The following is a 20,401-nucleotide window of genomic DNA, read 5'->3' on the forward strand; positions in this document are numbered from 1 at the left end:
TCTTGATGCTTGTAATAATAATAATCTCTCTCTTTATTAAAGAAAAACCAACTTTTTCGTGCAAAAAATACTGTAACATTGACATCATGTGACCTCATCAAATCTATCTATTTAAATACTCAGCTCTGCTCTTCAGCCTGTACAGCTCAGATCAATCTTCAAATCTTTATTCTTTTTTTCATTCTGCTCTTTTCATACATTCTCTACAGTATTTATATTTCTTATACTCTTTTCAATATTCACTTTTAATCTCTGTGGTCATGACATGCACCACTGTTCATTTCAAATTATGAGCTAAAAAATATTATCTCTCTCTTTCTCTCTCTTTATTATAGAAAAACCAACTTTTCTGTGTAAAATGCATGATGTCATGTGCACCCCTTTGAATTCATGGGATTGAACGGCCTGCTCTGCGGCCTGTATGGCTCTGATTAATCTGATGACGGTGGTAGGGGTGGTAGGGGTGGTAAGGGGGGTAGGGGTAAGGGGTGGAAGTGGTAGGGTAGGGGGGGCTGCGCAAGCAGCAAAGCGAGCGTAGGCAAGCGTTTGATGCTTGTAATAATAATAATAATAATAACTGTAAATTAGTATTTAAATTTATCAAACTTCTAGTATTTATATCTATTTATTATCTTTATTATCTTTTATATTAACTATTAATTATATTTATCCAAGAAGAGAGGCTGAGCATGCCAAGAAATGTATGGGGGGCGAGTCTGGAAGTAAACTAACTAGTTAACTAACTTACCTTACCACCCCCGCGAAGTTAGCGGCTTACTTTAGTTATCATCGCAGCCTCGATTCCATCCAGACTGCTCGACATTGGCAACCACAGGGCGTCGAGGGGCAGTCATCATCCATGGATGCTAGTATATCCATTTGTCAAGATGGTGCAGATGACGCCTTCGCATTAAAGTCTCCCGAGAAAGGTAGATCAGCCTTTTGTGGGGGAAATCTAACGGAGAGGGGTAAGTTGGAGGTTATATCCGATATATCTAAAGTCCTGGCATTTCTTTATTGTCGATGCTTTCCTTCCAACCGTCGCTGTCGCAAGCTTTCGTAAGCGGAATCCGATCTAGTTAGTTAACTTTAACTAATTATAAATCCGTTTATAAATCCAGCTTGAGAACGAGGTGGTGGTAGTATCTCATGGTGTCTATCCAGTATCGTCCTCCATGTACCCATACTATACAACAAGGCCATCAAAGTCAAATATATTTGCATGCCACGACAATTGCGGCGGTTGTCTCTAACTGGTGCTTCTCAGCACTGACTGATGGAAAACATATTCATCATCTTGACACGTGTTATCGCCCTTGCCCTGGTGAACTCTTCGAAGGCGCTCGGATACACATTCAATTCAAATATTTCTATACTAGCACAGCTCTCTCCAGCATATTCGAAATCTCCGATTGATCCCATGTCTTTCGTCATCGCAGGGAGCGTGCCATGGCACGAGGGCGAAAAGAAAATGCACAAATTGATGCATAGCCCGGAAAAATATAACCCCACTACTCCCTATCTCAGTCCTGGCGCGGCATATCTCATTCAGAAATCGCCGCTAATCGCTCTAGGCATCACGGACACTCAGGGACGCCCATGGACGACTATATGGGGTGGAGAAACTGGCTTCGCCGGACCAGTAGCGGAGTCTATAATCGGGATCAGGAATTTTGTCGATAAGACATATGACCCTGTCGTGGAAACGCTATATGGTGGTAAGAGCAATGGTGAGGTTGTTAAGGAGGAGGGAAAGGGCCGGTTGATGTCTGGGCTATCTCTAGATATGGAGACTAGGAAAAGGGTGAAGTTGATGGGGAGAATGGTTGCAGGAAATCTAGCAGGCTTGGAGGCTACGGATCCCGATAAGCAGGGAAACGAACCTCTACATGCTGGCCAAGCCCAGCTTGTTGTTAAAATTGAGCAGAGTATCGGTGAGTCCCTTCTGTTCCGCTATTCCTATTCCCCTAGAGCAGAAACAACCCTTTTCGAATATAGGTTGCAACTCTATCTCAGCGGAGAACAGTATAGGGCATGGGTGTTATTTTTTGACGGTTTCCTAGCTATCTTCGCTGCAGCCTCGTTTCGTAACGGCCACGCAAAATGCACATTGATTATCTAACTAGAATTGACAGGAAATTGCCCGAAATATATCAACCGAAAGCAAATCACCCCAGTTGTGCCAAACCCAAAGTTGATATCTGACTCACCACAGCTTCCCCCTGAGGCTATCGAACTTCTCAGCCAGGCCGACACCCTCTTCATATCATCATCCTATGAAGAATCTATGGGTACCAACATTCGCGGGGGCGCACCAGGGTTCGTCCGTGTAGTCTCTAATGGTATTAACGGAGCTGTAATAGCCTACCCGGAATACTCCGGAAATCGCCTCTACCAAACATTAGGCAACTTACAAATGACTCCACTTGCAGGATATGTGTTCCCTGGCTTTGAAAACGGCAACGTTCTCTACCTTACCGGGAAAACAGAAATTCTGGTTGGGAAGGCTGCAGCGGCTCTCCTTCCTAGGTCCAATCTAGCCGTCAAAGTCATAGTAACAAGCGCGAGATATGTTGAAAATGGCCTTGCATTTCGAGGACAGCCGGGTCAGCCGTCTCCATATAACCCGCCGGTACGGTACCTAACCACTGAAAAGGTGGCGCCATCCATTCAGGTGCCAGACGAGAATTCTACGACGGCGACGGTCATCAAAAAAGATATCATAACGCCTTCCATTGGTCGATTCCGATTCAAAGTCTCAGATCCCTCACAGGTGGGGAAATGGACTCCCGGGCAGTACGCAACGCTTTCGTTCGCTGGTGAACTTGATATGGGATATAGCCATATGAAAGATGACGACCCCACGAGCATCAACGACGATTATATCCGCACCTTCACCGTATCATCATATCCAGGGAGGGGTATTTCTGACGACGAGTTTGAAATTACAGTGAGGAAACACGGCGCCACCACAAGGCACTTGTTCCAGTCAAACGAGCGGAGTGGAGTTGAAGTGCTGCTTAAGGGGTACGCCGGCGATTTCAGGTTCAAAGCCAATACCGAGGGTGAAAACGCGTCTCTTCCTTATATTGCTGGTGGGATAGGGATTACTCCTCTCATCGCGCAACTTCCAGGAATAGATATACACCGACTACGACTTTTCTGGTCTGTTTCCGTTCAAGATCTAGGCCTCGTGCTGGCCACATTCAAACTGTTCCCTGAACTTCCCAAATCTACCGTTCTCTTCATCACCGGCTCGCAGTCAACGGAGAGACCCCTAACAGAGGACGAGAAAACTAATTTAACAGCTATAAACGATTCTGGGGTACAGTTCCATTACCGGCGAATGGAGGCAGGTGATCTGGATGTTCCAGGGGCGGAGGAGTGGTATCTTTGTGCGGGCACGAGTTTGAAGGCTTCAGTGCTGAACTGGCTTGTGGGGAAGAAAATTGTTTATGAAGATTTCGGCTACTGAGTTTTTGATATGCCCACACTTGCACTGTTTGATATTTTATTAATTTGCCCACATCGTTAGTTGCCCTTTATCTGGCACATGATGATATTGATCATAATGAGACCTAGAATATATTACATGTATATGCGTAACATCATCAACTTCAAGGATTATATATTATATATATATATACTTAGACATTTTTGAGTAAATTAATCATTGTTGCTCGTGGAAGAAACCCTTACAAGCCACAATCCATCCAGGGGTTACCGGCGGGATGACGCGCCACGCCTTCTGCCTTCAAGCCGAACATGGCTTTTATTTATATCCACTACTAGTTACTACAGTTCCAACCGCCTACAAGAAGCTCCCAGAGCTCACAGCACCACGAATTAAACAGAACCAAAATTCCTTAGCAGTTCACTTACTCAAACGGAATCGTGTATTAAATCTCCAATTCCCTCATCCTATTTCCCTCTTCTCTTGATGATCCAGCGTGGACGACATCATTAATTGTTCCCGCCATGTCGTACGAAGGTATGAACATTAATCCTCTCCGCCACTTACGTGCAAAACTACTCCAAGCAATGGAGATATCCATTCTATCCCATTCGTTCTTCCTCCAAAAAGCGAGATCAAAGAACTGACCCACCCCACAGTCGAACATTCCACCACCCCCTCCAGCGCCAACAGCAATGATATCCGCAACCCCCGCGCCACACCCCGCCGACCCGACCTCTCCTCCTTCTTTGCAACCCTACAAGAAATCACACCGAACCCCAGCGAGATCCGCACGCGGCCATATGCTGTACCCGTGCCAGGCGACATCAGCGCCGCGTACAGATCGCTCGCGGAGGCGCTGAATGTCATGCGCCATCAAACGGGGGATGACGGGTTCCCGGTCCATGACGGGCGTGATGAGGGGCTGCGGGATGTCGCGGAAGACGGAGATGCGACGGGGGGAGAGGGGCTGTTGTCGAGCATGATTGGGCTTTTGTTGCGGGAGGCGGAGGCGCCGCCGAGGGAGGTGGAGGGGGTGGGGGAGGCGTTTTGCGATGGTATGTTGTTTAATTTTTGTTGATTATTATTTTACATATGTTATTCACGATCTAACGGTACAACTACAACTACAACTTGACGTTTTGCCATGGTGCCAATTGCGCTATTTTGCAGCACTTCCACTGCTCTATTACCATCTTAGCTTTGCTAACCCACATCATACACACCAGCCCTCGAGCGCGTCCCGACCTCCAGCCTGAAACCCACGCAGGCCTGTCCAATCTGTAGCAACCCTTTCCTCGACGATCCATATCCGCTCGTCGTCCGTCTCCCCTGCCACACCTCCCACCTCTTCGATCTCGAATGCGTACGGCCTTGGCTCCGATTACGCGGGACGTGTCCGCTTGACCGGGCTGATTTTGGCAAGAAGGAGCGCGAGCGCGAGCGCGAGAGGATCGAGCGATTGATGAAGAAGGGAAGCGGGAATAGGGCTGGTGATGATGAAGAGGAGGAATGGGATGGGATGTATGGATGAGCATTGGTGTGCCGGGTTGCTCTCTCTCGTGGAGATGACAAGGGGCAGTAGACGTGTTTCCCCGCTCCTCTCTCTCCCTTGTCTGATATCTTTCATGGCGAAGGGATGGAAGAATGGAGAGTGGCTACTATTTACCATTTGCTTCGTCTTGGATTTGAATGTCAATTTGGGAATGAATGCATGCATGGAGTTAATGTTTTCCTCTTGATGGAGTCGGATTTGACCTTTTTTTTCAGTGTATCGTGCCTAGTGATCATTCAGCTTTCCTTCCTCTATTCAACATTTATTCATGCTAACCACATGCGTTGTATGGAGCGCGTGTGGTAAATTATATTCTCTTACACGCATCTAAATTTTGGAAGAGGAAGATCATCTCTGGATATATCCGGACTACCCGCTAAGAAGAAAAATAAAATGCTCCGCCCATCCAGAGCCACCCATAAAATGCGCCAGAAACCATGCCCCACGAAAAATAATCCAATATAAACTCCTCCATTTTCCAGTCAAAGTATTCATTCCATCGTAATCAGAAGCAGATCCAATCCTTCCCACAAAGGTCCTTTGTCAAAGCGGTAGCTCAAACGGCATTTTATGTATTCGAAGACGACACGTCAGCATCCGCAGTTGCCTGCGCATCCTTCTTCGTCCGAATCGCCAGCTTCCCTTCATTGATCACGGCCTCATATCCCCCTTTCTCTAAAACTCCACCCTCATCACTAACAACCTCCCGCGCTTCCAGCTCCTCAATCACCCGTTGATTTTCCCGATTACCCTCAAGCAAAAACTTGAGACACAGCACCGCATGTTCCTTGATGTACGGGTTATGCGCATCGAAATTAGTGCAGGCCAGAATAGTCTCCAAACCCCCGTACTTGCGGATCTGGTTCTGGACTTCCGGACATTGCCATACGAGCGAGGAGAGGACGAGAACTACCAGTTTCTTCAAATTACGCCACTCGAAGTCGGACGGATCGTCGTTGCCTAGGGGCGGGGAATGGGCTCTAGATCCCGCACTGACAGTTGTGGCATCGGTCGGTTCCTGATCGTTCGTGTCGTATGGTCGCTCAACCGCAACAGGAACGTTGCTTGCACCCTGCGTTGCTGATGCATCTTTTGGTGGTTGGGCTGCAACACGTGAAGCTGCAGTGCCGGCGGAGTTGAGGGAGTTCAATGAACCTTTAGGGATACTCGCCTCCAACTCTTTAAGAAGGGTGGTCAAGTCGTACACAATCTCCCACTGGACGAGAAGGTTTTTCCACCCAGTGTTCTCTGTAAGGACAGCGAAGAATTCCAGAAACTGGTATACACCTTCATACACACGTTCCATGTCCCAGAGGTTGAGTGGGAAGTCCTCAGGGCGTGCATGTCCCGCGCGGATTTGACCCTGTAGGTAAATTAGAGCGCAGGTTTCTGGGATAATGTTACCGCGGAAAATTGTAAAAATGTAGCGAACGGTCAGCACATCGACCTTGGTGACTGGGACAGAACTTCTGCCAGTCGGTGTCTCTGTCGTCGAGGTAATATTGGGAGGTGAATACTTGCCCCGGAAGATGTGCGTGAGGATTTTAATTACTACAGCTTGGGCGGGCGAGATAATGTCCTTCGCTTGACCGAAATCCGAATAAGCATGGGACATTAGGCCATTCTTAAGCACGGCGTCCATGATTTGTACCATCATCTTGAAGTAAAATTCCTCGTCTGGAAGGTCCCAGGCAGCAATGAAAATCAATAGTTCCCGGAGAAGGTTTCGGCCTGTCTCCTGAGCAAGAAGAATATGGCACCGGACAGCCTGCATATTTTTATTTCCCGATCTTTCTCCGCCCTTTAGGCCGAAACTGTCAACAATGCCGGCTTGGATAATCATGGGCAGAGCCTCGATTTCCGCAGGGCCTAGAACGAGAGGAATATCTGTGAGTAAACCACGTTGCTGGTCCCCAGGCCGACCTCTATAATCGTCATCATCATCCTCGTCGTCTTCCTCCTCATCGACGCTGCCGTCGACACCAGCCTCTAGGCTACGCGAGTCGTCATCTGGTGGCATACCATTACCATCCACCGACTCGTAATGTAGCCCCGCGTTGGCCATGATCGGCGAGGACTCTTGCAGCCTAGCCATTAGCTCATCCTTCGCTTCCTGTAATGTCTCTGCTGCTGACTGCGGGGATCGTGACATCGTGGTGTCTTGGGCGGTAACTGGGGCGTCGACCGCCGCTATGGCACCGTATTCATCTAAATCCGGCAAGTCGGTCCAACACGTTCGTGGATAACCCGTCGTGGCACTCCGATCGATGCTAATAATCGCTTTCTTCCGAGTTGGTTCTTCTTCGCCGAGGGCGAGGGCGCTCCCATCTTCACGTAATCGGTCTTTCAAATCTGCCCAGCCTTCCATTTTGGCTGGTATAATCGCAGTAAGCGCAGCACGGATTTCTGTAGCTCGTTCTGGATCCTTACCCATCTCCTGGATTTCCTTCAGATTCCGTCCCAGTAGCTTCTCCATATGATCCTTCACGTTGGCTAGCAGCATCATAGCCGCTTCTTCCTTCGACGACGCCGGTTCTCGAGGGAAAGTAGAAATCGTTTCCAGCAACATATCCTCCGCGTTTTGGTCGTAGATCGTTCGCAAGGGTGGACTGACAATTCGTTCTCCCGCTCGAACAACTGGCGCTACTCCCTGTGGAGGTGAGTTGCCAGTATCCAGCGGTTCCATGGGTGTTATTATACTTGACTCGCCATTCTGATGATAACCGAAGAGATCTAGCCACAACACAAGTTTCCGATGCTCGTTATGCATGATAAAATTATGGAGGAACTGGAGGCAAGTGATTAGCAACCGTTTGTAGAGACTGACAACTTTTTGCCATCTTTCTTCATTTCTGGCGTTGCTCTCGCCATCGTAACCCCTAGCAGTAACCCTGACACATGTGTCAATAAGTAACAAGATTCTTTGATCAAAACCCTTCTCAGCAGCGAGATTTTGAGCTTTCTTTGTCGTGGCAAGTAGATTGCGTGCAATCGTACAGAGATCGTTCAGCCGTTCAATATCCTTTACCAGAGAAAAGTAGTTATATGCTATGAGGTTGGAGGAGGACTCTTCGCAGTTTCCGGGAGCTGCCAAAGATTGTGATTCGAGAACGGGGATAGCTTTGCTCAACACGTCGGTGAGGCCTTGCCATATCGCCGGTGAAAAGCCCAGATTCTGTCTATGGGAAAGTTAGCAACTCCGATGCTGCTGCTTTTCTTACAAAGCAAATTTAAAAATAGAGACGAAACCCCCGCGTCGTCAGCCATTGTCCAACCTTGGAGAGGCGGCAATTGAGGGGCATGTGGGACAGGGCCTCGTACCTGACTTCGCTTTCCTGATGGCTCTTATACAGAATCTGCTTCCCAGAAAGCAGCAGATGTTCTAACCGTTTATCATCAATCATACCCCGAGTCTCATAGTGAGTCAATGTGCCCGCAAGGACGACCTTTAACAGTAGCTCAGCAGGGGTACACTTTGGCCCGCCATGGGCTGTAGGTCGCTCCGCAGTCTCGGGACTTTGGGGTGTTGACATTTTAGGAGGTCTGCAGGAGGAGCTATATACTCAAAGGTACAGTAAGGATCCTAGCTGCAAACTACCCAAGGTATATCAAAACCAGATGAAGGGAAAAGGAGACTAAAAGGCAATCGAGCGGTGTTTGACGTGTACTAATAAATTATTACCAAATGGGGACTGCATTTTGTGGTCTTGGCAGGTGAGGAACTAAGTTCTTCCGTTTGCCGTTAACTACGTGATATCGTCCCCCGTGGAAGCAGTTGACTGTGACCAAGAAAATATCAGATATCCAGTAGGGCACGCAGTAATCTAGTGATATTTCCGTAATTTCTAAATTACACGATCATCAGCTGCGCGTTCAGCATAAGAAAATATCATTGACGCAAACGCAACCCCTCCCTCAAATTCGTCGAAAACCCCCGATCGTATATATTGACCACATCCTTCAGGCTTTTTACTCTCATCCATCTTGTATCGGGGGCCGCGTCCAAATCCACAGGTTGGGTGACTGAGGTACATTCCCTAGCCAGACTAAACCCAACCCTTGGGGGATGTCCATCGTCTGTGAAAATCAGGGTTTGGTCAACCTGGATTGGCCATGAAACGTATGGTTCGACAATGTCCGCATCCGGATGCTTTTCGGGATATATTTCACTTTTCCTTGCTTTGAATACGAGTCCGTCTGCAATATCGTCTCGCCAGTCGCCCCACTTTGCGCTCTCGTTGGTAGTCATACCGCTCCAGATCAAGTACACATGGTAAAGAAACATCGCAAGGGGCAGCAGCGAGGTAAGCAGAGCTAGCATGAAAACCCCCCCAACAATAATGTCATCCGCAATTGCATATCCCCAGAATTGGAAATACAACCCCCATTCAATTCCTTTGGCCCAGTGTCTGGAATGTACTGCGGTAGGAAAACTTAGGACTAATGTGTCCTGTAAATGCCGATCGAGTAGGCAGTATCCCAGATAGCTTCCGTAGGAGAGCAACACAAACATCGATAACAGGAGCGCTAAGAAATAGCCGTAGTTGTTCTGGCCAACGCAATTCATCAACCATATACAATGATGATCATGTCTAGCAACACATACATTGCAAATGCTACAATGCTTACTTCTAGCAGGCTTCAGAGTATGGCAAGTTCGACAGACATAGCCAGGATGAAACAAAATTCGATCATAGGGATACGATCGCATGTGCTCCCGGAGGTTCTCTCGCGTGATAGTGGAAGTTGTAAAAACAGAGCTATACAAGAACCAATACGGCAACATAACGACGACTGGAATGCATAGCTTGTGGAATATCCCAATCCTTGGCCAGACGGCTGGAACGAACATCACTTCCGCGCCCACGAGCAGTACCAGGAAGAATATCTACGGCCGTATGAGTAACTCTGAGATTCTTAAACTATTGACTCGGATAGTCACGTACCAATACCACTGGATGATTTTCATATAGTAAATAATTCCCGGACCGGCTTCCCCATCGTGAGACCCGGCCTCCACAAATGGCGCCATCAACCAAGCGCAGAAGCTTGGGAAAATGGATCCAGATGATACGATGCAGGAAACCAATTGGAGTTTTTCTGAAACCAAACCCAGCTTATTAGAATTCAGAATTATAACAAACAGGGACTCTATAAAAGACAAAGTCGTGGAATACCTCAAGGCTGGGAGTCTCCCAAATAGAGCAACGAATGTCAGGAACGACAAAACAAGAACCACCACCACAACAGTCCCAAGTGTTCCCATCTTGCCTGGGCCCTGCCTGCCTTGGGACACCTAATGAAGAAAATGTAAGCCGCAAAGGAGAATTTAAATTGTTTCTTCTCTAGACCCAGACCTTCAAAGGCCCATCTCGAGGTCAGAAAAGCTCCGATTCATCCCCTATATCGAGGTAAAGTTGTTGTTGTGTTGTTTGAGATATAAATGCTGACATTTTGCGCAACTTTTCGTTGTTTGGGCGCAGGGAGCTGATAAGAATCTTATCTCCACGTGACTTGACAGGTGCCCAGGTGATGTGGTGATTTATCTCAGCGGGCTCAGACCCTCTGGCTCGGTTTGAACGGGTTGCAGCATTATTATTAACTAGTTAATCCGGCATGACACTAACCTACTTTTGATACAAGTCATGTGCTCAGAGCAATCCTCGCCAGAGGGTCTGAGAAGAAATGGTTCCATCTTCAATGGAGATTTCTGAGATTTACAAGGATTTTTCAGATTCTTCAACTTTGACTTTCTATTACTATATATCCACATATCTTTGAGATTTGAAAATCACCTTAGCTTATAGCTAAAGAGAAGAAGAATAGAAATATTTCTTTAATATTTTAAAAAAATCTATATTTAAGATAGATGTATACTCTTGAAAATGATCATATTTTTTGATCTCAGAATTTCTAAGAGCTTTTTTTTGTATGAGGAATTGGATCAAAATTCCTGTGTTCAAAAACACACTGATCAACTTTGAGGTGATACTTCTATTCTAAGAACTTGAGATATGAATATAAAAATCAGATACGTCGCGAGAACATTGTTATTCTAAGGTTCCAAGATGATACAGAAATGATGAATCTATGAAGTTGAGTTGGAATTCTCTTTCATACTCAGGGTACTGAGCAAATCCTTCCTGTGTTGCTAACAATCAGGAACTGTTTCTTCTCAGATGCTTCGCAAGATATCATCACTCACATGACCTGATTTTACTATTTGGGTTAGCTTATTGCTTATTTGAGGTTAGCTCATGACATAATCATCAATCCAGTGTTAAAACAGCAATGAATATCTGGAGAAGCGTCTGAGCTTGCTGAGATAAGTGGTGATGTCGGAAACCTACAGAATAGGTAGTGTACCAACCATGCTTGATATGAGAGGTTATTCACAAAAGACATATACAGAATATGCCAGGTCCCGCTGTGGTCTATTCGGGCGTCTCTAATGCAAATATGACTAGTGGATTGTTCAAAGACACAAAGTTTTGGCTGTCAAGAACCGTCCCATCCAGATCATGGATAATTCAGCAGATTCAAGTAAGCCTATACAAACAAAATGCATTGTTTCGTTTACAAACTGTAATGCTGACTGCTGCTAGGCCAATGGTGGGAAGGTAGTACTCCTGGAAAAGGATGCTGATGTCCTCCTTGTGGACCACATGAGAGGGAACAACCCCCCTGGCTCGTTCGTAGACCCCAGTAACACTATGTTTATTGCTCACCTAGATAACATCTTGATAGAATATCTTTCCAGTATATCGAAAAGTCCATTCACAACGGGAGATTGGAGAGTCTAGAAGACCACCGTGCTGGTCCTGAGGCCATGTATGTCCGCCCTGTTGGGTCGACCATCACGCGCCCGAAGTCCCACAGATCTGCCTTCACTGCGAAGGATGATCAAATTCTATATGACTGGGTGAAACCTTTTGAAGAGAAAGGGGGGCGGATAGGAGGCAATAAAATCTATCAGCAACTTGCAGAAAAGGTATTTTTCGCTCTCAATGAATAAATGCTTTTGCCTACTACAGGTATATCTACTAAGTGGGGATGAATTCAGTATCCTCATCATACGTTTCAATCCTGGCGTGATCGTTACCTGAAAAAGGTCAAAGATCGCTCACGACCTGTTGCTCCAGAGCGTGGGAGCAGCAGTGCGTCATCTGCCCGCCAGGCAGACCGAAAAACAAGGACCCAGGAGAGGCACCCAGTGGATACATCTAAAGCCGGAGCTCCCGGTTCGAGCAGCCACAGATACGAAAGATTTACGAAAGAAGAGAAAGAGGACTTACTCAATCATGTAAAGGATATTCTCAATATTGAAGAGGGCAAAGAAGGTGAGGCCTGGTCCGCGTATGCTGAAAATGTATGACGTCCGCAGATCCTTAATTGTGCATCGTTTCTCTTTTTCTAACCTAGAACTACGATAGACCGGGAAATCTGTTGCGGAATGGAAGTCCTTTTTTCATAACGTTATCCTTCCAGAGTACAAGGCAAGGAGATCGAAACCTGACCCCTCTCGCAGGACTCCACAAGCAAATCGCCATGAAGCAACTGCCACTCCTTCGCCTAGTACTGAATCTTCCAGGAGACAACGTAGTGAAAGCCACAACCATTTGCCCGTTCCCGAGAGTGGGAAGCCACAACATTTCACTCCCCGGAAGAAACAGCGCATAGATATTAGAAAACGACGGCAGAGCGCAGTAGATATCCCTTCCACCGGAATAGAATCTAGCTCCGCGAAACGTCGAAAACGAAGTACTATTGGGCACATACCCCAAGCATCGGCATCTCCATCCGCTACAAGCATCCAATCCGATAAAATAGTGACTTCGAAGCGTCCGCCAGGAGACTCTCGCTCTTCCTCTGCTCGGGAAGGAAGCACACATTCAAAATTCGACTCCCCCTATCCCGGTAACAGCGAAAAGTCCGGCTCCGCAAGCTGTGCGGTGTCCACCACCAACTCAGCATCAGAGGAACGTTTTGAAACTGCCCCTCAACAATTTCGACAGGAGACTTTGGAAAGTCATTATCAAACCCCTCCTCAGCTCCTAGATCGCGAAGGCGAGTTAAACGGCTCTCAAACGCCCCAGCCAACCCCAGTTACAGATGGAGATGCGCGCGCGGGTAACGGACCCTCATCCTCGGCGGATGATCAACCCTCCATCGAGCACATGGACGAATGGATCGCCTCCAAAACCACTGGCCGCAATGCATACACCCAGCAGCAAGTGCTCGAGGCTCTTGCCTGCACCACGATGGACCCCGATCTAGCTGATACAGTGCTCGAGACGATGGCAGCTGGGAAGGGAATACCCGATAATGTTAGAGGGGTTTGGACGCAAGAAGACGATGAATGCCTTGAAGCGCCGGATTCGAAGGGCATTGAGGCTGTGCTGCAGAAGCATGGGGATGAGCTTTTCAATGCGCGGTTTGAGTATATAATGACCCGCAGAGAGGTGATAATCCAAATGGAGGACCCAGCCGAGTGATGGAAGACGCTTCATTTAAGACATTTTCTCGGCGCCCTTCTTTCCTTTCATTTTTGCTGGTTTGTGATATCCAATGACCGTCAGTGGGATTGAAGCCGAAAAAATTATATACAAGTTCATATTCCAAGATACCTTGAAGCTAAAAGCGCTACATGGTCAAATGCTAAATTATCAATAAACATCCATTACTAACGTTAGCTTGCTTAAATTTAAAGCACCCAAACGAGAACTCAGGAATTCATCTTTTAAATAAAATCAAAAGACCAGAGCTAGGAAGCAGATGAAAATAAAAGAAGACTAGGAAATAAGAGAAGAAGAACGCCTAGAAAAGCACAAAATATTGAAAAGAAGGCCAATAAAGGGCGAGAAGAATTACAGATACTTCAATTTCCTGTCTTTCCTGTCCTTTAAAAGTTGAAAGAAAGCCAGCCATGGTAGTAAAAGAGTAACGACAAAGCCAAGGCTAAAAGCTAAAAGATATAGTAGAACACAGTATTGGGAAGTAATTTTTTTTCTCCATGATCCTTGAATCACTAACCAATATCACACGGGGGGAAAACACCTTCCGAATTATTTGTGGCGTTACAAAGTACCAGAAATTTGCGGATATGTAAGATAAGGGTAGAAAGTTGGTTTGGGTTTCACGGCGGTCGGTCCGGAAACGGCACCTTCTGTCTTGACATACCGCCAGCCAGGAAGAGGAGTGCAGAAAATTCATGATAGAGATACATATCCAAGAGGACGACCGTTTGGTAACCTCCTTGACAATATAAAGTAGGAAAAAGTCAAGGCTAGTGGGGAGCATAGGACTAAGCGTCCTTGAAAACCCTGTATGAAAGTCAGCATGGCGTTCAAGATGTTAGGAGGGAAGCATTTAATGGTACATACAAATGTTGTTCGTAAAATTGTAGCATCTAGGATATCGCATCAGTTTAATCAAGCATCACGATAGCACTTTTGACAGCAAAATATCGACATTGCATACCTTCTGCGGACACTTTTCATAACATTGCTGAATCGAGACTTTGGCTTTCTTGTCGTTATTCCAGTTGAGGTACACAAATAAATTACCTGTGGGTGGATCGCGCATTATTGTATCGATGGACTTGACCTGTGAATCCCAGTTCTTCGTTTTCGGTACCCAATCCGCAACATTATTTTCCGTTTCTGGTGTCTCATTCGATTCCGAGGCGCGAGATGTCTTTGACCTTTTGCTGGCCGCCGTGCCGCGTGTGGGTGTAGACGTCGTAATGGACTTCCGTTTTTTCGACGACTTCTCAGGTCGTCCGCCTATCAAGGAGAAATACTCTTTCATAACATCCTCGGCGCCCCCTCTAACATGATGTTAGGCTTTGGCCTTAGGAATTGGGGTTGGGGGCAGTTAGGGGGAATACACTAGATTTTCCTCTGGTTCAAGCGTCTGATCTTCTGGATTTTCATAGCCTTTCCATTTTACCTGGAGCAGTAGAGTGCCCTGGAATCTTTTGTCAGTTGATCCCAACCCTTTGTATAGAGAGCGCTTTTCGATACCCACATCTTTGGCAAACTCATGTCCCATAATCTTCTCAACGACATATCTACGCAAGACGGAAATCATTAGGAAACATGTCTTAGCATTTGCATTGCTTCTTTTGCTTACACATTGTCGTCCTCTTCACCAGTCTCGTCCTGGTCCTCATCCTCGGCAGTTTTCTTGGTGGACGGTAGCTTGTCTTCGGGCTCATTGAAGGGGATAGATTCCCCTCCAGATTCATCTTCGCTCGATTGAAGGGCAGCTATATAGAAGAGTAACAGTTAATCGCATTGTCAAAGCGCCCAATTCAGGACGGCGCAAAAAGGGACTCACGAGGCATGATTGAATCCACACAAGTAGCTGGGAATGTATCAAATCCGCGTCCAGTCCTAGTAGTAGAGATATTCTTGTGAATAAAAAGCTGAGCCAGCCGTCACTCTATTGAGCTATAATGGGATTTTCCTCTCTCCTTGAGGCGATGACATCCAGGTCGCGAATTGCAACTGCGCGCGTTGTTTGGAGGTGGTTGGGAACTAAAATAACATCCGGATCGGGAAGGAAGTTTGACTAGTGACTAGACTAAGTTAGTTAGTTAGTTAGTTACATAATCCAGAAATTATTCCACTTCGTCAACGCCGCATATCAACCGATGCCGACAGCAGCAGAGACAGTCTTGCATTCGGACTCCGCTAACTCCAATTCTCAACAATCTGTAGCTTCTTTGTGGACTTTTTGATTTATTTCGCTTCTATTATACTCTCGGAATATCTCAACCCAAGGCGTTCTACCGCCTAGCGGTCCACCTTCAATATGGCGATGCGTATGTCAATGCCCCTCCATGAGCTGGTATCGTTTTTATAAACATCACTGACTTGTTCTCGGGAAACAGAGCTTGATATGTCCCAAGGTATATTACTCACCTCTCTCCTCGGATCTTCGCTGAGAACCCCTGAATTTTAACAAAATACCGTGGTTGGAAATAGCCTCTGTTGTGAAGGATGAGCAAGGGCGGCCGTTTATCGTTGTTCGAGAGTATGTTTCAACTGTCCCTGAAAGCCCAATCTGCGTGAGGATTATATAGAGACAAGCTGTTGACGTGTGAAACTGCAGCCAAGGGAAGAAGAAACGACAGAGCGGGACTGAAGCGGTCAAATCACACATCGTTGCCGCGAAGACAGTGTCGAACATTGTGAAAACATCTCTGGTGCGCAAGGCTTTTTCCGGTCAACTATCACCGATACATCATTCTAAAAGACACTCGTAGGGCCCACGTGGATTGGATAAAATTCTTATTTCGCCGGATGGGGATATCACTGTCACAAACGATGGAGCTACCATTCTCTCTCAGGTCCGTAATTTCTTCGACATTTCAACACATATGGGCCTTATTGTTAACTCTTGGTGGTAGATGGAAATATCGAACAATGTTGCCAAGCTTCTTGTCGAACTTTCGAAATCGCAGGATGACGAAATTGGAGATGGAACAACTGGAGTTGTCGTCCTAGCTGGGGCCCTTCTGGAACAGGCTGCCGATTTAATTGACAAGGGCATCCACCCCATTAGAATAGCTGATGGCTATGACCAGGCCTGTGATATCGCTGTTCAGGAACTAGACCGAATCAGCGATGAGATGAAGTTCTCCTTAGACGATCGAGAAAACCTGATCAAGGTCGCCAAGACAAGTCTGGGGAGCAAGATGTGTGTTCCGCTCGGTGCTCATTCTGAAAATCGTAGATCCCCATGCTGACTATTCGATGCAGTGTTTCGAAAGCTCATGACCATTTCGCAAACATGGCTGTAGATGCAGTTCTATCCGTCGCAGATCTGGAACGGAAGGATGTCGACTTCGAGCTCATTAAGGTTGACGGTAAAGTTGGCGGTGCTCTCGAGGACTCCCTCCTTGTCAAGGGTGTCATTATCGACAAAGACTTCTCGCATCCTCAAATGCCCGACCAAGTTAAGGACGCCAAGATCGCGATTCTGACCTGTGCATTTGAACCCCCCAAGCCCAAAACGAAGCATAAGCTTGACATAACGAGTGTTGAGGAATTTAAGAAGCTGCAAGCATATGAGACGGATAAATTCACAGAGATGGTCCAACAACTCAAAGACACCGGTGCGAATCTTGTCATCTGTCAGTGGGGCTTTGATGATGAGGCGAACCATCTTCTCCTCCAGAACAGCTTGCCCGCCGTCCGATGGGTAGGGGGACCAGAGATAGAGTTAATCGCCATTGCTACCAACGGAAGGATTGTACCGCGCTTTGAGGATTTGAGCTCGGAGAAGCTAGGGACTGCTGGTATCGTGCGCGAGATGAGTTTCGGTACGACCAGGGAAAAAATGTTGATAATCGAGGAGTGCGCAAACACTCGCGCTGTGACCGTCTTCCTACGTGGCAGTAATAAGATGGTATGCAAACACGCCCACCTCCATTCGCTTTTCTTACGAAACTTGAAAATTAAAGCTAATTTACTAAACCTACGTTAGATCGTTGATGAAGCTAAGAGGTCATTGCACGATGCTCTCTGCGTCGTAAGGAATCTTGTACGGGATAACCGTGTTGTGTACGGCGGCGGTGCTGCCGAAATTGCCTGTTCTCTTGCTGTAGAGGATGCTTCTGTTAAGGTATGACTTTTCATACAGTTTACAACTATGCTAAGTTGCAACATCCGACTGTCAGGTACTAATTGTTTTTTTTTTAATCGTGCAACTTATAGAGCCCCGGACTCGCCCAATATGCCATGCGCGCCTTTGCAGACGCTCTAGATAGCATTCCCATGGCACTAGCAGAAAATTCCGGCCTCAGTCCTATTGAGACCCTTGCCTCCATTAAGTCCCGCCAGCTGAAGGAAAATAATCCCTGTCTTGGCGTGGATTGCATGAACACTGGCAGCAATGGTTTGTGTCCCCGACCACCGCCCTCTGTCGACTGATAGCACCCCTCTTGACAAGACGGAGACTAATCAATATTCACTCCTTCCAGACATGAAGCAACATTTTGTCATTGACCCCTTAATTAGCAAGCGCCAACAACTCCTGCTCGCAACTCAATTATGTCGCTTGGTTCTGAAAGTATGTTGCCCTTGATATACAACCCATGCTAGAGTCTGCCTTAATTCTGTTCACATCCTAACTCTGTTGATGATAGGTCAACAACGTCATTATTGCTGGGGATGATGAAGCCGAATATTAAATGACCTTGCTTTTTTATGCATCTCGAGCAACGAACAGGGGACAAATAAAATATAAAAGTAAAAAGCAACGACCTCTCTCTAATATTTCGAGGTCTTGTGGGGTTAGGCATCTTGCATCATGTTGGCACTAGAGTACAGTTTCTTAAAGAACAAAAAGCACGCAGTTGAGACAGAATAATGGAGAAATATACCGCGTCATTGCAGATAACTAAACACTTCCCTGACATGCCTTTGGACTATACATGTACGTTACCAATCCGGCATATGTCTCATAAGTGTCGATGATGTAAACACATCCCTGCAGAATCGCGCCTGGTCTTCCCATCCCATCCCGGCTCGGCTGATTTTCGCAGCTCCTCAAGTTTCTGCATCTAGTCATCCTCAAAACCGAATGAAGTCGCACTCTAACATATCATTTAATCGTTGACTAATACTGATGATACCCGCCACGCGACCTTTAGTAAGTGTATACAGAAAACTTGACCTCGCTAAGTGCGCCACTTGACCTCGTTACGTAATTATGACCCCGACCTCGCACAATACAGTAATAATCAGTTGGTAATTGACTTTCAACCTTTCAATCACTCACTCATCCATCCACTCAACCTATTAACCAATCAAATTTTTCATCCTTCAACTAAAAAAGCAGTGAAATAGCAGATATGGCAGCTCTAGCTCAGACAGTAAGTGAAATATTGATAAAAAAGACAGAAAATCTGATGATTTTTGATGAAAAAGATGAAGAAGCTGATTTATGTTATTTTATAGCCAAGTTACCAGCTATATCTTCAAGCAGTGGCAGCAGAAGATCTTACTCTCTCAGAATATGAAACAGTAATTGATTGAATATTGCTTAGAAATTGATTTTCAAAGTATGTATAACTGATTCATAATCAATTAGATGAACGGGCAAATTCATATAGAATATGAAAAGGTGTTTTACAGAATTTCAGAATGCATCAAGATAAAGGTATTTAACAATTGATTTTAAATTGATTTCAGATTAATTCTAAATTGATTGCTAATTAATTATAGTATTAATTCTCATTAACAAACAATCTCTGCTATTATATTGATATACATGAGAGAATCTGAGTGCCGGAGCAGCAGAGAGGTCATATCAAGCAGAAAGTAATTAATAAGACTGTTAGTAAGTATTTGTAAATTAATTGATAACTGATTTTTATATGATTATTCTCAACTGATTGACAAATGCTTTAGAGTTTTACAATAATATCACAGTGAACCTGTTCACTCTGAGAGAAAAGAACAAGATAATATTATCAAAGTTACCTTGATGCAAAGATGATAGTGAGGTAGAAAATCATACTTTAAAAGTTAATTAATTGATTGTAAATTGATTGCTAACTGATTATCAGTCACTTTTGAAAGAAATGAAAAAAATGATCAGAGACATAGAGGTAGTAATTCTCTGTAAAGACTGTGTGAAGATGAAAATTGATAGGTCAATTTTCAATTAATTCTCAATTAATTATTAATTAATTGCTAATTAATTGAGTAGATTGCTATTATAATATAAAGATTTATAATGTTTTTAGTTTTTTTAATTGCAATCATCTCATGACTCATGAAGCTTAAGTATTTGAAAATCAATTCTTAATCAGTTCTTAAATGATTTCTCTATTTTTTCTTTATTTCTTTTTTTTAGTTTTTTTCTGTTTTTTATTAAATTTCATAGTGTAAAAAATAATTTAATTTATTTTTTTAATTTCTAATTTTAAAATTAATATTAAAAAATAGTATTTAAAAAGTATTTTAATATTATAATAAAAATTTTAAGTTTAATTTATTTTTTTATTATAAAAAATTTTTATATAAAATAAATTATTAATATATAATATTTTAAATTTAAATATAATATTATTTATTTAAAAATATATAAAATATAAAATTAAAATTAAAAGTAATTAATAATTAATAATTAAATATATATATAAAAAAATATATATTAATAAAATTTTATTTTATTTTAAAAATATTTTTAATATATAAAAAGAAAAAGTATTTATATAAAATTAAGTTAAATAATATAAAAAAAATAATAATATATAATATTTAAAAAAATTAATTATTAAAAATTTTTTTAAATATATATATAATTATTAAATAAATTATAATTTTTTTATTTTTATTTTTTTATAATATTATATAATATTTTTTTAAAATAAT

The 20,401-nt window shown here is 44.4% G+C and overlaps 7 protein-coding genes across 8 annotated transcripts; 4 read left to right on the plus strand and 3 right to left on the minus strand.

The window, feature by feature from the left end:
- The first annotated feature begins 716 nt into the window (after positions 1-716).
- On the plus strand, positions 717-3,688 carry BDCG_07772. Of its 2 annotated transcripts, XM_045423555.1 has the most exons (3): positions 717-968; positions 1,122-1,934; positions 2,136-3,688. In XM_045423555.1, exons 2-3 carry the CDS (start codon positions 1,277-1,279, stop codon positions 3,473-3,475), a joined length of 1,998 nt encoding a protein of 665 aa, XP_045282284.1. In that variant the 5' UTR covers positions 717-968; positions 1,122-1,276; the 3' UTR covers positions 3,476-3,688. The 2 variants fall into 2 exon arrangements, with proteins under 2 accessions (XP_045282284.1, XP_045278930.1); XM_045423554.1 differs by having other exon boundaries at positions 717-1,934; positions 2,136-3,687.
- Positions 3,689-3,775: 87 nt separating this feature from the next.
- On the plus strand, positions 3,776-5,496 carry BDCG_07773 (uncharacterized protein). The gene is made up of 3 exons (XM_045423556.1): positions 3,776-3,991; positions 4,114-4,512; positions 4,684-5,496. Exons 1-3 carry the CDS (start codon positions 3,979-3,981, stop codon positions 4,986-4,988), a joined length of 717 nt encoding a protein of 238 aa, XP_045278931.1. The 5' UTR covers positions 3,776-3,978; the 3' UTR covers positions 4,989-5,496.
- Positions 4,522-8,869, minus strand: BDCG_07774 (essential cytoplasmic protein Ctr86). The gene is made up of 3 exons (XM_045423557.1): positions 8,331-8,869; positions 7,440-8,188; positions 4,522-7,382 (listed from the first exon to the last, which is right to left on the minus strand). The coding sequence occupies exons 1-3, from the start codon at positions 8,540-8,542 to the stop codon at positions 5,578-5,580; spliced, it is 2,766 nt and encodes a 921-aa protein (XP_045278932.1). The 5' UTR covers positions 8,543-8,869; the 3' UTR covers positions 4,522-5,577.
- Positions 8,870-8,898: 29 nt separating this feature from the next.
- Positions 8,899-9,294, minus strand: BDCG_07775 (DHHC zinc finger domain-containing protein; the record flags this gene model as incomplete). The annotated part of the gene is made up of 1 exon (XM_045423558.1): positions 8,899-9,294. The coding sequence occupies one exon, from the start codon at positions 9,292-9,294 to the stop codon at positions 8,899-8,901; it is 396 nt and encodes a 131-aa protein (XP_045278933.1).
- Positions 9,295-11,347: 2,053 nt separating this feature from the next.
- On the plus strand, positions 11,348-13,997 carry BDCG_07776 (transcription factor Rap1). The gene is made up of 5 exons (XM_045423559.1): positions 11,348-11,552; positions 11,615-11,700; positions 11,757-12,000; positions 12,073-12,378; positions 12,443-13,997. Exons 1-5 carry the CDS (start codon positions 11,424-11,426, stop codon positions 13,502-13,504), a joined length of 1,827 nt encoding a protein of 608 aa, XP_045278934.1. The 5' UTR covers positions 11,348-11,423; the 3' UTR covers positions 13,505-13,997.
- Positions 12,317-15,673, minus strand: BDCG_07777 (chromo domain-containing protein). Its single transcript, XM_045423560.1, has 7 exons — positions 15,351-15,673; positions 15,144-15,279; positions 15,039-15,081; positions 14,899-14,978; positions 14,490-14,838; positions 14,393-14,418; positions 12,317-14,332 (listed from the first exon to the last, which is right to left on the minus strand). The coding sequence occupies exons 1-7, from the start codon at positions 15,355-15,357 to the stop codon at positions 14,314-14,316; spliced, it is 660 nt and encodes a 219-aa protein (XP_045278935.1). The 5' UTR covers positions 15,358-15,673; the 3' UTR covers positions 12,317-14,313.
- Positions 15,674-15,827: 154 nt separating this feature from the next.
- On the plus strand, positions 15,828-18,210 carry BDCG_07778 (T-complex protein 1 subunit epsilon; the record flags this gene model as incomplete). The annotated part of the gene is made up of 11 exons (XM_045423561.1): positions 15,828-15,837; positions 15,907-15,924; positions 16,001-16,049; positions 16,128-16,221; positions 16,282-16,365; positions 16,426-16,715; positions 16,778-17,426; positions 17,505-17,642; positions 17,735-17,915; positions 18,001-18,089; positions 18,166-18,210. The coding sequence occupies 11 exons, from the start codon at positions 15,828-15,830 to the stop codon at positions 18,208-18,210; spliced, it is 1,647 nt and encodes a 548-aa protein (XP_045278936.1).
- Between the last annotated feature and the right edge of the window lie 2,191 nt (positions 18,211-20,401).

This window comes from Blastomyces dermatitidis (assembly GCF_000003525.1).
Source record: "Blastomyces dermatitidis ER-3 genomic scaffold supercont1.9, whole genome shotgun sequence".
Taxonomy (NCBI): domain Eukaryota; kingdom Fungi; phylum Ascomycota; class Eurotiomycetes; order Onygenales; family Ajellomycetaceae; genus Blastomyces; species Blastomyces dermatitidis.

Bases quoted from the DNA above. Each gene is read 5' to 3' on its own strand.
- BDCG_07772 (XM_045423555.1), top strand. From the start codon at position 1,277: ATGGAAAACATATTCATCATCTTGACACGTGTTATCGCCCTTGCCCTG. The intron at 1,935-2,135 runs GTGAGTCCCTTC...TAGAATTGACAG, and splicing joins TAAAATTGAGCAGAGTATCG to GAAATTGCCCGAAATATATC.
- BDCG_07773 (XM_045423556.1), top strand. The intron at 4,513-4,683 runs GTATGTTGTTTA...CATACACACCAG, and splicing joins GGGGGAGGCGTTTTGCGATG to CCCTCGAGCGCGTCCCGACC.
- BDCG_07774 (XM_045423557.1), bottom strand. From the start codon at position 8,542: ATGTCAACACCCCAAAGTCCCGAGACTGCGGAGCGACCTACAGCCCAT. The intron at 8,189-8,330 runs GTACGAGGCCCT...ACTTTCCCATAG, and splicing joins CATCAGGAAAGCGAAGTCAG to ACAGAATCTGGGCTTTTCAC. The intron at 7,383-7,439 runs GTAAGGATCCAG...CGATTATACCAG, and splicing joins GAAGGAAATCCAGGAGATGG to CCAAAATGGAAGGCTGGGCA.
- BDCG_07776 (XM_045423559.1), top strand. From the start codon at position 11,424: ATGCCAGGTCCCGCTGTGGTCTATTCGGGCGTCTCTAATGCAAATATG. The intron at 11,701-11,756 runs GTTCGTAGACCC...ACATCTTGATAG, and splicing joins GGGAACAACCCCCCTGGCTC to AATATCTTTCCAGTATATCG. The intron at 12,001-12,072 runs GTATTTTTCGCT...GGATGAATTCAG, and splicing joins ATCAGCAACTTGCAGAAAAG to TATCCTCATCATACGTTTCA.
- BDCG_07777 (XM_045423560.1), bottom strand. The intron at 14,839-14,898 runs GTATTCCCCCTA...ACATCATGTTAG, and splicing joins GAACCAGAGGAAAATCTAGT to AGGGGGCGCCGAGGATGTTA. The intron at 14,419-14,489 runs GTATGCAATGTC...GCGATATCCTAG, and splicing joins ATGAAAAGTGTCCGCAGAAG to ATGCTACAATTTTACGAACA.